The sequence below is a fragment of the Pseudophryne corroboree genome, chromosome 6 (genome assembly GCF_028390025.1).
Source record: "Pseudophryne corroboree isolate aPseCor3 chromosome 6, aPseCor3.hap2, whole genome shotgun sequence".
NCBI lineage: Eukaryota > Metazoa > Chordata > Amphibia > Anura > Myobatrachidae > Pseudophryne > Pseudophryne corroboree.
The window spans coordinates 514,413,459-514,430,624 of record NC_086449.1 but is presented as its reverse complement, the minus strand read 5'-3'; the positions used below and the strand labels follow the sequence as shown (position 1 = coordinate 514,430,624).

At 45.5% G+C, this 17,166-nt stretch overlaps 1 protein-coding gene across 1 annotated transcript in view; it reads left to right on the top strand.

Moving 5' to 3' along the window:
- Positions 1–365: 365 nt before the first annotated feature.
- TPH2 (tryptophan hydroxylase 2) overlaps positions 366–17,166 on the top strand; it is a 430,635-nt gene continuing 413,834 nt past the window's right edge. The window contains exon 1 of the mRNA XM_063927454.1: positions 366–521. Within this exon, the coding sequence (XP_063783524.1) occupies positions 423–521 (99 nt within the window). The 5' untranslated portion in view covers positions 366–422. The remainder of the gene's footprint in view (positions 522–17,166) is intronic.

Sequence of the window (17,166 nt, the reverse complement as noted above, 5' to 3'; positions counted from 1 at the left end):
TTGTGAATGCCAGTATATACGGTATTACCCCCTAATCTCTTCCAGGCCAGGGATCTTAAAACAGCTTATTTTGTTTAAAAAGCCACTGGAATCTAGATCATTCTTTCAAAAATATTCCCAGAATATGTAGCTCTATCTACACATATTCAATTGCATCAATCACATCTTCTCCCAAATGATATCCCAGCTTTTTGTTAATACAATGAGAATGATGTATTTGAGTTGAAAAAAAGGACTTGGGGATGAATGACAACAATAGCTGGAATCTTCTGCGTTGATCAATCAGCTGATGTGCTGAGGTTCTCCTATAAATATAAAGAGCAGCGTTAGAGCAAGCTGGAAATCTGTACAACACAAACAGGAGAAGCAAAGACTGACCACAGCACCCTCTGCTGTCCAAATAGAATATTTACACTGTCCACATGCAACCTGCAATGATGATGTTCTCTTCCAAATATTGGGCAAGAAGGGGAATGTCTCTAGACTCTGCAATGTCCCAAGATTTTCTGAGCAACTCAACAGTAAGTACAAACTACAGTACCTTTAACATATTTCTCTCTGTATTGTATTTAAGTTATTTACTTATTTATTTATTTATTTAATAAATATAATAATTAAAACATTAATACAAATATAGTAACTAAAATAAATGTTATACACATTTAATATGCTGCTAATGTTACACAATTCAACATGTAGATGATTTTATCAGTAGAAATTAGCTATCAACTTTGTTTGATGTATTTTATCTGATTTACTATTTATTTGTAGTTTTTAAATATTTTAATAATGCAGTTTTATGCATCAGCATGCCCTGTCAATTCAACATAGTATTTATCAGCATAAATATTTCATTAACTTTAATGAGAGCACAGAGCTAGACCGATGTTGCAGTGGAACAAAGCACTGGAAAACTTTAATGAATTACTTTTCCCTTTGCCACCACTTGTAGTTTCAGAGATGTATTACTGTGTTCAATTGGGTCTGCTAGGTGCTGAGTGTACACATTCATCTTAATAATGCAATAGCAGCACATGCCCTTCCTCCATGAATGAAGCCTGTTGTTATTTCAACCAATGAAACAAAATTTAATTTTAAAAACAATTTTTATTGCAACAGATCACTGGACATTGCAACTTACAAATAAAATAATAAATTCACCTTGAAAGTAAAATATTGGTTAATTTAATTCTCAGAAAACATATTTCCTGTGCAGCTTATTTTCAAGTCTTTCAAAAATTCTTCTAATTATAAATTATCTCCGCTATATATTAGCACTAGATAGACTTTCTGCAGCTTGTGATGTACAGTACAATTAACCTATATACCAAATACACAATATTATTTTTTCAATTTGTAAAAAAAAGCTATACATTTAGGGCATAGTTATATGGAAATTGTTACACAGCATTTCAGATTTCATTGACTTTACAGTTATGATAAGATACACACGACCAGACATGGACAGTGAGCAGAATTAATAGCATTTGCATGGGGAATAAAATGTGGACATACCTAGGGAACGTGGTTATTATATGGAGATACTGGAAACTGTTTCCTTTCTTGAAAACTGTTGAGAAGTAAAATATATGCACTCTGCACATACTGTATATATAGTGTTAGTATCATTTGTAACCACAAAGGGCTGTTATTACTTGCAGCAGTTCCACTGCATTAGCATATGGCATTACAGAGTGATTTATTGTACTTTAATGAGGAGCTGAATAGCTTTTCACTGACATTTATTTAGAATTGCAAGGATCGCCTGGTATCAGTGAATCAATTTAAAAAATATTCTTAATGAACATTTAAAGGAAATGTTTTTACAGCGCGATATAATGTGATAATTCCTTATTAATGATAGAAATAATATTTTTTTTTCTTTTCCTTAATCTATTTGAAATGTTAAACTGTTGTGATGTTGTATTTGTGGAATTTTATATAATATTATTTTTGTTCCAAAATTTTTTGAAGTATCGTGAATTATTTTATATGTTGTTTGTGCTGACACATCATAGAAAATGTTGTCTCCTACTGCTATGTTAAAATGAAATACATTTGTATATTGAAATAATTTGATTATAATAGCTGAAAGAATGTAATAGCAAGTATTGACACGAGTATCCTTTTCAGGTCATGAAATGATTGGAACAAAGTAAATAATGACATTGATTATTTGGCATACAGAATTTTTTTGAAGGGTGTAATGAGAAATCATACCCCACAAGGGGTTGGGTATGCGTTACCGGCGGTCAGCTTACCTCCGCTGATATCACGACAGCGGAATGCCGGCGGCAGGGGCGGGGGTGTACAGCAAGCCCCTGGCGGGCTCGCCACATGTTCTATTCTCACTCTATGGGTGTCGTGAGTAGTCCCTGCTAGTCAGCATGCCGTCTGTCGGGATTCTCTGTGTGCGGGATGCAGGGGGAGGTGTTGTGAGTGTAACTACATCCCCCCACAAGCTATTCCTAAACACAGTAGTGACTGAATTAAGCTGACGGAGAGCTAGGAAATAAATAACTTGCTTATATGCTGCTTAAACCATAGTTATGACCAATTTTACAATAGCTATACCTGTATAAAATGATACAGCTATGAATATTTCTAACTATTCCCATTTTTTCTAGTAAACTCAATCAATTACAGGGCATTGACATTGCCACATCCACCTGTATACCTTTCATATGTTGTCAGTTTTATGTGTCGGTCTCCTGAACGCCGGGATCCCGACAGCCTGCATTTTAACTGCATCCTATATGTACCAACTAGGAGATCTGAAAAATATGAACGGTTATGGCTACTTGATGATGGAGTTTGGCCTCCCCTGTTATATTGTATGGTAAATGATCAGGCTGATGATCAGGCAAATTATTCTGCAGGAGTTTTAGCCTATGATATGGGAGTGCATATCGTTAACACAAATAGGAGAACTTGCCTTTCTGGAAATTAATAATGTTGTTTTCAAATCAATGTTTTAATACTTTAGAGAATTTTTTCCTATCTTACCTCCCTTCTTAATGTATTCTCCCTCATTTAGCCTTGGAGGTTACCATGGAAACCCTAGTTGGCAATGAGGAGATTTTCATTTTAAAATCCAGGATGTAGACCTGTGCACCTGGAAATAATATATGTAGCGTTAATTAGCAGCAAACGATAATGTAAATATCTTGTACACTAAACAGCAGAACAGTAAAACACACAGTATATGAAGCTGATGGTTAGTTATGGCCAGTTTTCCCTGGACAGTCCTGTTTTTTGCTATTGATAGTTAATAGTTTCCTAGAATTCATACTTCTGGAAGAGTGCATCTGTTGTATTGTATATAGAGTGCATCCAGATCTGTAGCTCTATACATGGGTAAAGAATGCATTACTGGGCGCATATTTTATGTAACCTGCTGCTGTGATGTACTGAGGAGGGAGTGGGTACATACAGTACGTATGTGTGATTCTTTGGTTTATAAATTAATTCCTTTGCAAAAAAAGATCATCTGTTTCTTCCAAAACTGATCTATTTCCATCCTTACCAGTTTAGCTGCGTTACCTGCATGACAGATATTCATTTCTTTTGGGCTCAGTAGCAACAAAATATTATTGTACTCTTAAGAAATCTCTCTATGCATCTAAACTCAGGATACCCTTTGTAGTATATATTATCCACTGAGTCCAGGGATTTCAGCCCACTATGAAGATGAACCTGGACAGTTGGATGGGCTTTGCTGTAAGTTGTAACATGTATGATATTATTTGCAATAGATTCCTAAAGTTGTTTTACTATAGGTCGATGTAAAACAGCAGTGTTAATGAACTGAAAAATGTAATTAAAAAGGATTGTGCTGATTTCTTGCTGTAGAAACACTAGATCCCTTATCTGAGAGTACCATAGTTTCTCTGACGTCCTAGTGGATGCTGGGAACTCCGTAAGGACCATGGGGAATAGCGGGCTCCGAAGGAGGCTGGGCACTCTAGAAAGATCTTAGACTACCTGGTGTGCACTGGCTCCTCCCACTATGACCCTCCTCCAAGCCTCAGTTAGATTTCGTGCCCGGCCGAGGTTGGATGCACACTAGGGGCTCTCCTGAGCTCTTAGAAAGTAATAGTCTTAGATTTCTCTAACGTCCTAGTGGATGCTGGGGACTCCGAAAGGACCATGGGGAATAGCGGCTCCACAGGAGACTGGGCACAAAGTAAAAGCTTTAGGACTAGCTGGTGTGCACTGGCTCCTCCCCCTATGACCCTCCTCCAAGCCTCAGTTAGATTTTGTGCCCGAACGAGAAGGGTGCAATCTAGGTGGCTCTCCTGAGCTGCTTAGAGTAAAAGTTTAAATAGGTTTTTTATTTTCAGTGAGACCTGCTGGCAACAGGCTCACTGCATCGAGGGACTTAGGGGAGAGAAACGAACTCACCTGCATGCAGAGTGGATTGGGTTTCTTAGGCTACTGGACATTAGCTCCAGAGGGACGATCACAGGCCCAGCCATGGATGGGTCCCGGAGCCGCGCCGCCGGCCCCCTTACAGATGCTGAAGCAAGAAGAGGTCCATAAATCGGCGGCAGAAGACTTTCCTGTCTTCATAAGGTAGCGCACAGCACTGCAGCTGTGCGCCATTGCTCTCAGCACACTTCACACTCCGGTCACTGAGGGTGCAGGACGCTGGGGGGGGGCGTCCTGGGAAGCAATGAATTTACCTTAGTTGGCGAAAAATACATCACATATAGCTCCTGGGCTATATGGATGTATTTAACCCCTGCCAGTTTTCCAGTAAAAAGCGGGAGAAGAGCCCGCCGTGAAGGGGGTGGGGCCTATCTCCTCAGCACACAGCGCCATTTTTCCCACACAGCTCCGCTGGTAGGAAGGCTCCCAGAATCTCCCCTGCATCCTGCAACTACAGAAACAGGGTAAAAAAGAGAGGGGGGCACTTATTTGGCAAAATAACAGATATAAGCAGCTATAAGGGATAGACACTTATTGTAAGGTTGTCCCTATACATATATAGCGCTCTGGTGTGTGCTGGCAAACTCTCCCTCTGTCTCCCCAAAGGGCTAAGTGGGTCCTGTCCTCTATCAGAGCATTCCCTGTGTGTGTGCTGGGTGTCGGTACGTGTGTGTCGACATGTATGAGGAGGAAAATGATGTGGAGGCGGAGCAGAGTGTCTGTAACAGTGATGTCACCCCCTAGGGGGTCGACACCTGAGTGGATGTACTGTTGAAAATTACGTGACAGTGTCAGCTCTATATAAAAAAACAGTGGTTGACATGAGACAGCCGGCTACTCAGCTTGTGCCTGTCCAGACGTCTCATAGGCCGTCAGGCAGATGGCAGATACAGACGCCGACACGGATACTGACTCCTGTGTCGACGGTGAAGAGACAACCGTGATTTCCAGTAGGGCCACACGTTACATGATTGAGACAATGGAAAATGTTTTATACATTTCTGATAATACGAGTACCACCAAAAAAGGGGTATTATGTTCGGTGAGGGAAAAACTACCTGTAGTTTTCCTGAATCTGAGAAATAAAATGTGTGATGATGCGTGGGTTTCCCCCCGATAACAATTAATAATTTCTTAAAAAGTATTGGCTGCATACCCTTTCCCGCCAGAGGTTAGGATGCATTGGGAAACACCCCCTAGGGGGGATAAGGCGCTCACACGCTTGTAAGAACAAGGGCTCTACCCTCTCATGAGATGGCCGCCCTTAAGGATCCTGCTGATAGAAAGCAGGAGGGTATCCAAAAAAAGGTATTTACACACATACTGGTGTTATACTGCGACCAGCTATCGCCTCAGCCTGGAGGTGCAGTGCTGGGTTGGCATGGTCGGATTCCCTGACTGGAAATATTGATATCCTAGATAAGGATAGTATATTATTGCCTATGGAGCATTTAAAAGATGCATTTCTATATATGCATGATGCACAGCGGAATAATTGCCGACTGGCATCAAGTATAAGTGCGTTGTCCAATTCTACCAGTAAAATGGTCAGGTGATGCGGATTCCAAACGTCATTTGGAAGTATTGCCTTTGAAAGGGGACATTTGGGGTCGGTCTTTTAGACCTGGTGGCCACGGCAACAGCTGGGAAATCCACGTTTGTACCCCAGGTCGCCTCTCAAAATAAGACGCCGTATTATCAGGCGCAGTCCTTTGTTGGCAAGCGGACAAAAGGTTCCTCTTTTCTGCTCGTGACAGAGGGAGAGGAAAAAGGCTGCAGAGATCAGCCAGTTCCCAGGAAAAGAAACCCTTTCCAGCCTCTGCCAAGCCCTCAGTATGACGCTAGGGCTTTACAAGCTCAGGCACGGTGGGGGCCCGTTCTCAATGAATTTCAGTGCGCAGTGGGCTCACTCGCAAGTAGACCCCTGGATCCTTCAGGTAATATCTCAGGGGTACATATTGGAATTCGAGACGTCTCCCCCTCGCCGTTTCCAAAAGTCGACTTTACCGACGTCTCCCTCGGACAGGGAGGCAGTTTTGGAAGCCATTCACAAGCTGTATTCCCAGCAGGTGATAATCAAGGTACCCCTCCTGCAACAGGGAACGGGGTATTATTCCACACTATTGTGGTACCGAAGCCAGACGGCTCGGTGAGACCGATTCTAAAATCTAAAATCTTTGAACACTTACATACAGAGGTTCAAATTCAAGATTGAGTCACTCAGAGCAGTGATTGCGAACCTGGAAGAAGGGGACTACATGATGTCTCGGGACATCAAGGATGCTTACCTTCATGTCAAAATTTACCCTTCTCACCAAGGGTACCTCAGGTTTATGGTACAGAACTGTCACTATCAGTTCAGACGCTGCCGTAGGGATGGTCCACGGCACCCCGGGTCTTTACCAAGGTAATGGCCGAAATGATGATGTTCCTTCGAAGGAAGGGAATTTTAGTTATCCCTTACTTGGACGATTCCCTGATAAGGGTAAGATCCAGGGAACAGTTGGAGGTCAGTGTAGCACTATCTCAGATAGTGTTGCGGCAGCACGATTGGATTCTCAATATTCCAAAATCGCAGCTGGTTCCGTCGACGTGTCTTCTGTTCCTAGGGATGATCCTGGACACAGTCCAGAAAAAGGTGTTTCTCCCGGAGGAGAAAGCCAGGGAGTTATCCGAGCTAGTCAGGAACCTCCTCAAACCGAGCCAAGTCTCAGTGCATCAATGCACAAGGGTTCTGGGTAAAATGGGGGCTTCCTACGAAGCAATCCCATTTGGCAGATTCCACGCAAGAACTTTCCAGTGGGACCTGCTGGACAAATGGTCCGGGTCGCATCTTCAGATGCATCAGCGGATAACCCTGTCACCAAGGACAAGGGTGTCCCTCCTGTGGTGGTTGCAGAGTGCTCATCTTCTAGAGGGACGCAGATTCGGCATTCAGGACTGGGTCCTGGTAACCACGGATGCCAGCCTGCGAGGCTGGGGAGCAGTCACACAGGGAAGGAATATCCAGGACTTATGGTCAAGCCTGGAGACATCACTTCACATAAATATCCTGAAGCTAAGGGACATTTACAATGCTCTAAGCTTAGCAAGACCTTTGCTTCAAGGACAGCCGGTGTTGATCCAGTCGGACAACATCACGGCAGTCACCCACGTAAACAGACAGGGTGGCACAAGAAGCAGAAGGGCAATGACAGAAGCTGCAAGGATTCTTCGCTGGGCGGAAAATCATGGGATAGCACTGTCAGCAGTATTCATTCCGGGAGTGGACAACTGGGAAGCAGACTTCCTCAGCACGACCTCCACCCGGGGAGAGTGGGGACTTCACCCAGAAGTCTTCCACAGGATTATAAACCGTTGGGAAAAACTCGACAGGTATTGCGCCAGGTCCAGGGACCCTCAGGCAATAGCTGTAGACGCTCTGGTAACACCGTGGGTGTACCAGTCAGGGTATGTGTTTCCTCCTCTGCCTCTCATACCCAAGGTACTGAGATTGATAAGATGGTGAGGAGTAAGCACTATATTCGTGGCTCCGGATTGGCCAAGAAGGACTTGGTAACCGGAACTTCAAGAGATGCTCACGGAGGATCCGTGGCCTCTACCTCTAAGAAGGGACCTGCTCCAGCAAGGACCCTGTCTGTTCCAAGACTTACCGCGGCTGCGTTTGACGGCATGGCGGTTGAACGCCGGATCCTGAAGGAAAAAGGGCATTCCGGATGAAGTCATCCCTATCCTGATCAAAGCCAGGAAGGATGTAACCGCAAAAACATTATCACCGCAATTGGCGAAAATATGTTGCGTGGTGCGAGGCCAGTAAGGCCCGACGGTGGAAATTCGACTGGGTCGATTCCTACATTTCCTGCAAACAGGAGTGTCTATGGGCCTGAAATTGGGGTCCATTAAGGTTCAAATTTCGGCCCTGTCAATTTTCTTCCAAAAAGAACTAGCTTCAGTCCCTGAAGTTCAGACGTTTGTAAAAGGGGTACTGCATATACAGCCTCCTTTTGTGCCTCCAGTGGCACTTGGGATCTCAATGTAGTTTTTTTTTTGGATTCCAAAAGTCACATTGGTTTGAACCACTTAAATCTGTGGAGTTAAAATATCTCACATGGAAAGTGGTCATGCTGTTGGACCTGGCCTGGGCCAGGCACGTGTCAGAATTGGCGGCTTTATCCTGTAAAAGCCCTTATCTGATTTTCCATTCGGACAGGGCGGAATTGAGGATTCGTCCTCAATTTCTCCCTAAGGTGTTTTCAGCATTTCACTTAAACCAACCTATTGTGGTGCCTGCGGCTACTAGGGACTTGGAGGATTCCAAGTTGCTGGACGTAGTCAGGGCCCTGAAAATATATGTTTCCAGGACGGCTGGAGTCAGAAAATCTGACTCGCTGTTTATCCTGTATGCACCCAACAAGCTGGGTGCTCCTGCTTCTAAGCAGACGATTGCTCGTTGGATTTGCAGTACAATTCAGCTTGCACATTCTGTGGCAGGCCTGCCACAGCCAAAATCTGTAAAAGCCCATTCCACACGGAAAGTGGGCTCATCTTGGGCGGCTGCCCGAGGGGTCTCGGCTTTACAACTTTGCCGAGCAGCTACTTGGTCAGGGGCAAACACGTTTGCTAAATTCTACAAATTTGATACCCTGGCTGAGGAGGACCTGGAGTTCTCTCATTCGGTGCTGCAGAGTCATCCGCACTCTCCCGCCCGTTTGGGAGCTTTGGTATAATCCCCATGGTCCTTTCGGAGTCCCCAGCATCCACTAGGACGTTAGAGAAAATAAGAATTTACTTACCGATAATTCTATTTCTCTATCGTCCTAAGTGGATGCTGGGGTTCCTGAAAGGACCATGGGGAATAGCGGCTCCGCAGGAGACAGGGCACAAAAGTAAAGCTTTTACAGGTCAGGTGGTGTGTACTGGCTCCTCCCCCCATGACCCTCCTCCAGACTCCAGTTAGATTTTTGTGCCCGGCCGAGAAGGGTGCAATTCTAGGTGGCTCTCATAAAGAGCTGCTTAGAGAGTTTAGCTTAGGTTTTTTATTTTACAGTGATTCCTGCTGGCAACAGGATCACTGCAACGAGGGACAGAGGGGAGAAGAAGTGAACTCACCTGCGTGCAGGATGGATTGGCTTCTTGGCTACTGGACATGAAGCTCCAGAGGAACGATCACAGGTACAGCCTGGATGGTCACCGGAGCCACGCCGCCGGCCCCCTCACAGATGCTGAAGCAAGAAGAGGTCCAGAATCGGCGGCTGAAGACTCCTGCAGTCTTCTTAAGGTAGCGCACAGCACTGCAGCTGTGCGCCATTTTCCTCTCAGCACACTTCACACGGCAGTCACTGAGGGTGCAGGGCGCTGGGAGGGGGGCGCCCTGGGAGGCAAATGAAAACCTTTAAAAAGGCTAAAAATACCTCACATATAGCCCCAGAGGCTATATGGAGATATTTACCCCTGCCTAAATGTACTAAATAGCGGGAGACGAGCCCGCCGGAAAAGGGGCGGGGCCTATCTCCTCAGCACACGGCGCCATTTTCTGTCACAGCTCCGCTGGTCAGGAAGGCTCCCAGGTCTCTCCCCTGCACTGCACTACAGAAACAGGGTATAACAGAGAGGGGGGGCAAAATAAATGGCAATATATCAATATAAAAGCAGCTATAAGGGAGCACTTAATCATAAGGCTATCCCTGTCATATATAGCGCTTTTTGGTGTGTGCTGGCAGACTCTCCCTCTGTCTCCCCAAAGGGCTAGTGGGTCCTGTCTTCGTATAGAGCATTCCCTGTGTGTCTGCTGTGTGTCGGTACGTGTGTGTCGACATGTATGAGGACGTTATTGGTGTGGAGGCGGAGCAATTGCCAAATATGAGGATGTCACCTCCTAGGGGGTCGACACCAGAATGGATGCCTTTATTTGTGGAATTACGGGATAGCGTCAACTCGCTTAAGCAGTCGTTTGCCGACATGAGGCGGCCGGACACTCAATTAGTGCCTGTCCAGGCGCCTCAAACACCGTCAGGGGCTGTAAAACGCCCCTTGCCTCAGTCGGTCGACACAGACCCAGACACAGGCACTGATTCCGGTGGTGAAGGTGACGAATCAACCGTATTTTCCAGTAGGGCCACACGTTATATGATTTTGGCAATAAAGGAGATGTTACATTTAGCTGATACTACAGGTACCACTAAACAGGGTATTATGTGGGGTGTGAAAAAACTACCAGTAGTTTTTACCGAATCAGAAGAATTAAATGACGTGTGTGATGAAGCGTGGGGTGCCCCGATAAAAAACTGCTAATTTCAAAGAAGTTATTGGCTTTATACCCTTTCCCGCCAGAGGTTAGGGAGCGCTGGGAAACACCTCCTAGGGTGGACAAAGCGCTAACACGCTTATCAAAACAAGTGGCGTTACCCTCTCCTGAGACGGCCGCACTTAAAGATCCATCAGATAGGAGGATGGAAAATATCCAAAAAGGTATATACACACATGCAGGTGTTATACTACGACCAGCTATTGCGACTGCCTGGATGTGCAGTGCTGGGGTAGTTTGGTCAGAGTCCCTGATCGAAAATATTGATACCCTGGACGGGGACAATATTTTACTGTCGTTAGAACAAATAAAGGATGCATTTCTTTATATGCGTGATGCACAGAGAGATATCTGCACACTGGCATCACGGGTAAGTGCTATGTCCATTTCGGCCAGAAGAGCTTTATGGACACGACAGTGGACAGGCGATGCGTAGAGGAGTTATTTGGGGTCGGTCTATCGGATTTGGTGGCCACGGCTACGGCCGGGAAATCCACCTTTCTACCTCAAGTCACTCCCCAACAGAAAAAGGCACCGACCTTTCAACCGCAGCCCTTTCGTTCCTTTAAAAATAAGAGAGCAAAGGGCTATTCATATCTGCCACGAGGCAGAGGACGAGGGAAGAGACAGCAACAGGCAGCTCCTTCCCAGGAACAGAAGCCCTCCCCGGCTTCTACAAAAGCCTCAGCATGACGCTGGGGCTTCGCAAGCGGACTTGGGGGCGGTAGGCGGTCGTCTCAAGAATTACAGCGCGCAGTGGGCTCACTCGCAGGTAAATCCCTGGATCCTGCAGATAATATCTCAGGGGTACAGGTTGAAATTAGAGACAGAGCCACCTCGCCGTTTCCTGAAGTCTGCTTTACCAACGTCCCCCTCAGAAAGGGAGACGGTTTTGGAAGCCATTCACAAGCTGTATTCTCAGCAGGTGATAGTCAAGGTACCTCTTCTACAACAAGGGAAGGGGTATTATTCCACTCTTTTTGTGGTACCGAAGCCGGATGGCTCGGTAAGGCCTATTCTAAATCTGAAGTCCTTGAACCTGTACATAAAGAAGTTCAAGTTGCAGGGATATTCAGGAAAATGAAACAAGTACATTTACAGAGGAGAAGGTCCTAACAGAACTCTCAAAGCTGAAAGTGGACAAATCTATGGGGCCAGATGGGATACATCCAAGGATACTAAAAGAACTTAAAGAGGTGCTGGTAGCACCATTGACAGAATTATTCAACCAGTCATTAGCTACAGGAGAAATTCCAGGGGACTGGAAAAGAGCAAACGTAGTCCCACTGCACAAAAGTGGAAGCAAGGAAGAGGCAAACAACTACAGACCAGTGAGTCTTACATCAGTAGTAGGGAAATTGATGGAAACACTCTTAAAAGAAAGAGTTGTAGATCATCTCAAATCCGGCAATTTACTGGATCCCAAACAGCATGGATTCACTGGGGGAAGATCATGTCAAACAAATCTTATTGACTTTTTTGATTGTGTGACTAAAGTGATGGATAAAGGTGGAGCCATGGATATAGCTTATCTTGACTTTAGTAAGGCTTTTGACACAGTTCCACATCGCAGACTGCTAAATAAACTTGAAAGTTTGGGATTGGATATTAGGATTATTGAATGGATAAGATCTTGGTTGAAGGATAGAAAACAGAGAGTTGTGGTAAATGGAGTGCATTCACAGGAGGGAAATGTTACCAGTGGAGTACCCCAGGGATCTGTACTTGGACCAGTGCTTTTCAATATCTTTATTGGTGACATTGCAAATGGGATTAAAGGGAAAGTATGCCTTTTTGCAGATGACACAAAGGTATGCAACAGGGTAGACACACCAGGTGGGGTAAAACAAATGATTGAGGATCTAGGTAGACTAGAGGAATGGTCAAGAGTCTGGCAATTACAGTTTAATGCCAAAAAATGCAAAATCATGCACTTGGGTCTCAAAAATCCTAAAGCTAAATACAGTATTAATGGCACTATACTGGAAACTACTGAGGAGGAAAGGGATCTAGGAGTCACTATTTCAGATGACTTAAAGGCAGGTAAGCAATGTAACAAGGCAATGAGGAAGGCTAGTCAGATGCTTGGCTGCATTGGGAGAGGAATCAGCAGCAGAAAGAAAGAAGTAATAATGCCACTGTATAGGTCATTGGTACGGCCTCATCTAGAATACTGTATTCAGTTCTGGAGGCCATATCTTCAAAAGGATATTAATACATTAGAAACTGTACAAAGGAGGGCAACTAAAATGGTGCATGGCCTACATCACAAAACATACCCAGAAAGACTAAGAAATCTCAATATGTATAGTTTGGAGCAGAGAAGAGAAAGGGGGGACATGATAGAAACTTTCAAATATATGAAGGGTTTTAACAAAGTCCAGGAGGGAAACATTCTCCAAATGAAGAGAAGCAATAGGACACGAGGACATGCACTGAGACTGGAGGGGGGGAGGTTCAGGGGAAATTTGCGGAAAAATTATTTCACAGAAAGGGTAGTGGACAAGTGGAATAGCCTCCCATCAGAGGTGGTAGAGGCTAAGACAGTAGAGCAATTTAAACATGCATGGGATAGACATAAGGATATCCTTACAAAGAAATAAGGATCAAATAAGGTTAGTGATAAAAAAAAAATAATATATAAAAAAAAAAAAAAAGGGGCAGACTAGATGGGCCAAGTGGTTCTTATCTGCCGACAAATTCTATGTTTCTATGTTTTTAAGTTCAAGATGGAGTCACTCAGAGCAGTGATAGCGAACCTGGAAGAAGGGGACTTTATGGTATCCTTGGACATCAAGGATGCGTATCTCCACGTTCCAATTACCCCTCACACCAGGGGTACCTCAGGTTCGTTGTACAAAACTGTCACTATCAGTTTCAGACGCTGCCGTTTGGTTTGTCCACGGCACCTCGGGTCTTTACAAAGGTAATGGCCGAGATAATATTTCTTCTTCGAAGAAAAGGCGTATTAATTATCCCATACTTGGACGATCTCCTAATAAGGACAAGGTCCAGAGAACAGCTAGAGATGGGTTTAGCACTATCTCAAGAGGTGCTAAAGCAGCACGGATGGATTCTGAATATTCCAAAATCCCAATTAATGCCGACAATTCGTCTGCTGTTCCTGGGGATGATTCTGGACACAGTTCAGAAAAAGGTTTTTCTTCCCGAAGAAAAAGCCAAGGAGTTATCTGACCTGGTCAGGAACCTCCTAAAACCAGGAAAGGTGTCTGTACATCAATGCACAAGAGTCCTGGGAAAAAATGGTAGCTTCTTACGAAGCAATCCCTTTCGGCAGATTCCATGCAAAGGGATCTGTTGGACAAATGGTCAGGGTCGCATCTTCAGATGCACCTGCGGATAACCCTGTCGCCGAGGACAAGGGTATCCCTTCTGTGGTGGTTGCAGGAGGCTCATCTATTGGAGGGCCGCAGATTCGACATGCAGGATTGGATCCTGGTGACCACGGATGCCAGCCTGAGAGGCTGGGGAGCAGTCACACAGGGAAGAAATTTCCAGGGAGTGTGGTCGAGCCTGAAAAAGTCTCTTCACATAAGCATTCTGGAACTAAGAGCAATCTACAATGCTCTAAGCCAGGCGGAACCTCTGCTTCAAGGAAGACCGGTGTTGATCCAGTCGGACAACATCACGGCAGTCGCCCATGTAAACAGACAGGGCGGCACAAGAAGCAGGAGGGCAATGGCAGAAGCTGCCAGGATCCTTCGCTGGGCGGAGAATCACGTTATAGCACTGTCAGCAGTATTCATCCCGGGCGTGGACAACTGGGAAGCAGACTTCCTCAGCAGACACGACCTTCACCCGGGAGAGTGGGTACTTCATCCAGAAGTTTTCCACATGCTATTAAACCGTTGGGTAAAACCAATGGTGGACATGATGGCGTCTCGCCTCAACAAAACACTGGACAGGTATTGCGCCAGGTCAAGAGATCCGCAGGCAATAGCTGTGGACGCGCTGGTAACACCTTGAGTGTACCAGTCGGTATATGTGTTTCCTCCTCTGCCTCTCATACCAAAGGTATTGAGGATTATACGGCAAAGAGGAGTAAGACTAGTGGCTCCGGATTGGCCAAGAAGGACTTGGTACCCGGAACTTCAAGAGATGGTCACGGACGATCCGTGGCCTCTACTTCTGAGAAGGGACCTGCTTCAGCAGGGTCCTTGTCTTTTTCAAGACTTACCGCGGCTGCGTTTGACGGCATGGCGTTTGAATGCCAGATCCTAAAAGGAAAAGGCATTCCAGAAGAAGTCATTCCTACCTTGATAAAGGCAAGGAAGGAAGTCACCGCGAAGCATTATCGCCGTATTTGGCGAAAATATGTTGCGTGGTGCGAGCAGCGGAGTGCTCCGATGGAGGAATTTCAACTGGGTCGTTTTCATACATTTCCTGCAATCAGGATTGTCTATGGGTCTCAAATTGGGATCTATTAAGGTTCAAATTTCGGCCCTATCAATATTCTTCCAAAAAGAATTGGCCTCAGTCCCTGAGGTCCAGATTTTTATCAAAGGAGTACTGCATATACAGCCTCCTGTGGTGCCTAAGGTGGCACCGTGGGATCTAAATGTAGTTTTAGATTTCCTCAAATCCAATTGGTTTGAACCACTAAAGAATGTGGATTTGAAATATCTCACATGAAAAGTGACTTTGTTACTGGCCCTGGCTTCGGCCGGGAGAGTATCTGAACCGGCGGCTTTGTTTTATAAAAGCCCTTATTTAATTTTCCATTCGACATAGGGCAGAGCTGCGGACGCGTCCGCATTTTCTCCCTAAGGTGGTATCAGCGTTTCACCTGAACCAGCCTATTGTAGTGCCTGCGGCTACAGACGACTTGAAGGACTCCAAGTTGTTGGACGTTGTCAGAGCCTTAAAAATATACATTTAAAGGACGGCTGGAGTCAGAAAATCTGACTCGCTGTTTATACTGTATGCACCCAACAAGTTGGGTGCACCTGCTTCTAAGCAGTCGATTGCTCGTTGGATTTGTAACAAAATTCAACTTGTACATTCTGTGGCAGGACTGCCACAGCCTAAATCTGTTAAGGCCCATTCCGCAAGGAAGGTGGGCTCATCTTGGGCGGCTGCCCGAGGGGTCTCGGCATTACAACTCTGCCGAGCAGCTACGTGGTCAGGGGAGAACACGTTTGTAAATTTTTACAAATTTGATACCCTGGCAAAGGAGGACCTGGAGTTCTCTCATTCGGTGCTGCAGAGTCATCCGCACTCTCCCGCCCGTTTGGGAGCTTTGGTATAATCCCCATGGTCCTTTCAGGAACCCCAGCATCCACTTAGGACGATAGAGAAAATAAGAATTTACTTACCGATAATTCTATTTCTCGGAGTCCGTAGTGGATGCTGGGCGCCCATCCCAAGTGCGGATTATCTGCAATACTTGTACATAGTTATTGTTAACTAATTCGGGTTATTGTTTAGGAAGCCATCTTTCAGAGGCTCCTCTGTTATCATACTGTTAACTGGGTTTAGATCACAAGTTGTACGGTGTGATTGGTGTGGCTGGTATGAGTCTTACCCGGGATTCAAAATCCTCCCTTATTGTGTACGCTCGTCCGGGCACAGTACCTAACTGGAGTCTGGAGGAGGGTCATGGGGGGAGGAGCCAGTACACACCACCTGACCTGTAAAAGCTTTACTTTTGTGCCCTGTCTCCTGCGGAGCCGCTATTCCCCATGGTCCTTTCAGGAACCCCAGCATCCACTACGGACTCCGAGAAATAGAATTATCGGTAAGTAAATTCTTATTTTCTCATAGTCCGTAGTGGATGCTGGGCGCCCATCCCAAGTGCGGATTGTCTGCATTACTTGTACATAGTTATTGTTACAAAAATCGGGTTATTGTTGTTGTGAGCCATCTTTTCAGAGGCTCCTTCTGTTATCATGCTGTTAACTGGGTTCAGATCACAAGTTGTACGGTGTGATTGGTGTGGCTGGTAATGAGTCTTACCCGGGATTCAAAATCCTTCCTTATTGTGTACGCTCGTCCGGGCACAGTATCCTAACTGAGGCTTGGAGGAGGGTCATAGGGGGAGGAGCCAGTGCACACCAGCTAGTCCTAAAGCTTTTACTTTGTGCCCAGTCTCCTGCGGAGCCGCTATTCCCCATGGTCCTTTCGGAGTCCCCAGCATCCACTACGGACTATGAGAAATAGAATTATCGGTAAGTAAATTCTTATTTTTTTTATTTTCAGTGAGACCTGCTGGCAACAGGCTCACTGCAGCGAGGGACTAAGGGGAGAAGAAGCGAACTCGCCTGCTTGCAGCCGGATTGGGCTTCTTAGGCTACTGGACACCATTAGCTCCAGAGGGATCGACCGCAGGCCCAGCCTTGATGTTCGGTCCCGGAGCCGCGCCGCCGTCCCCCTTACAGAGCCAGAAGCAAGAAGATGGTCCGGAAAATCGG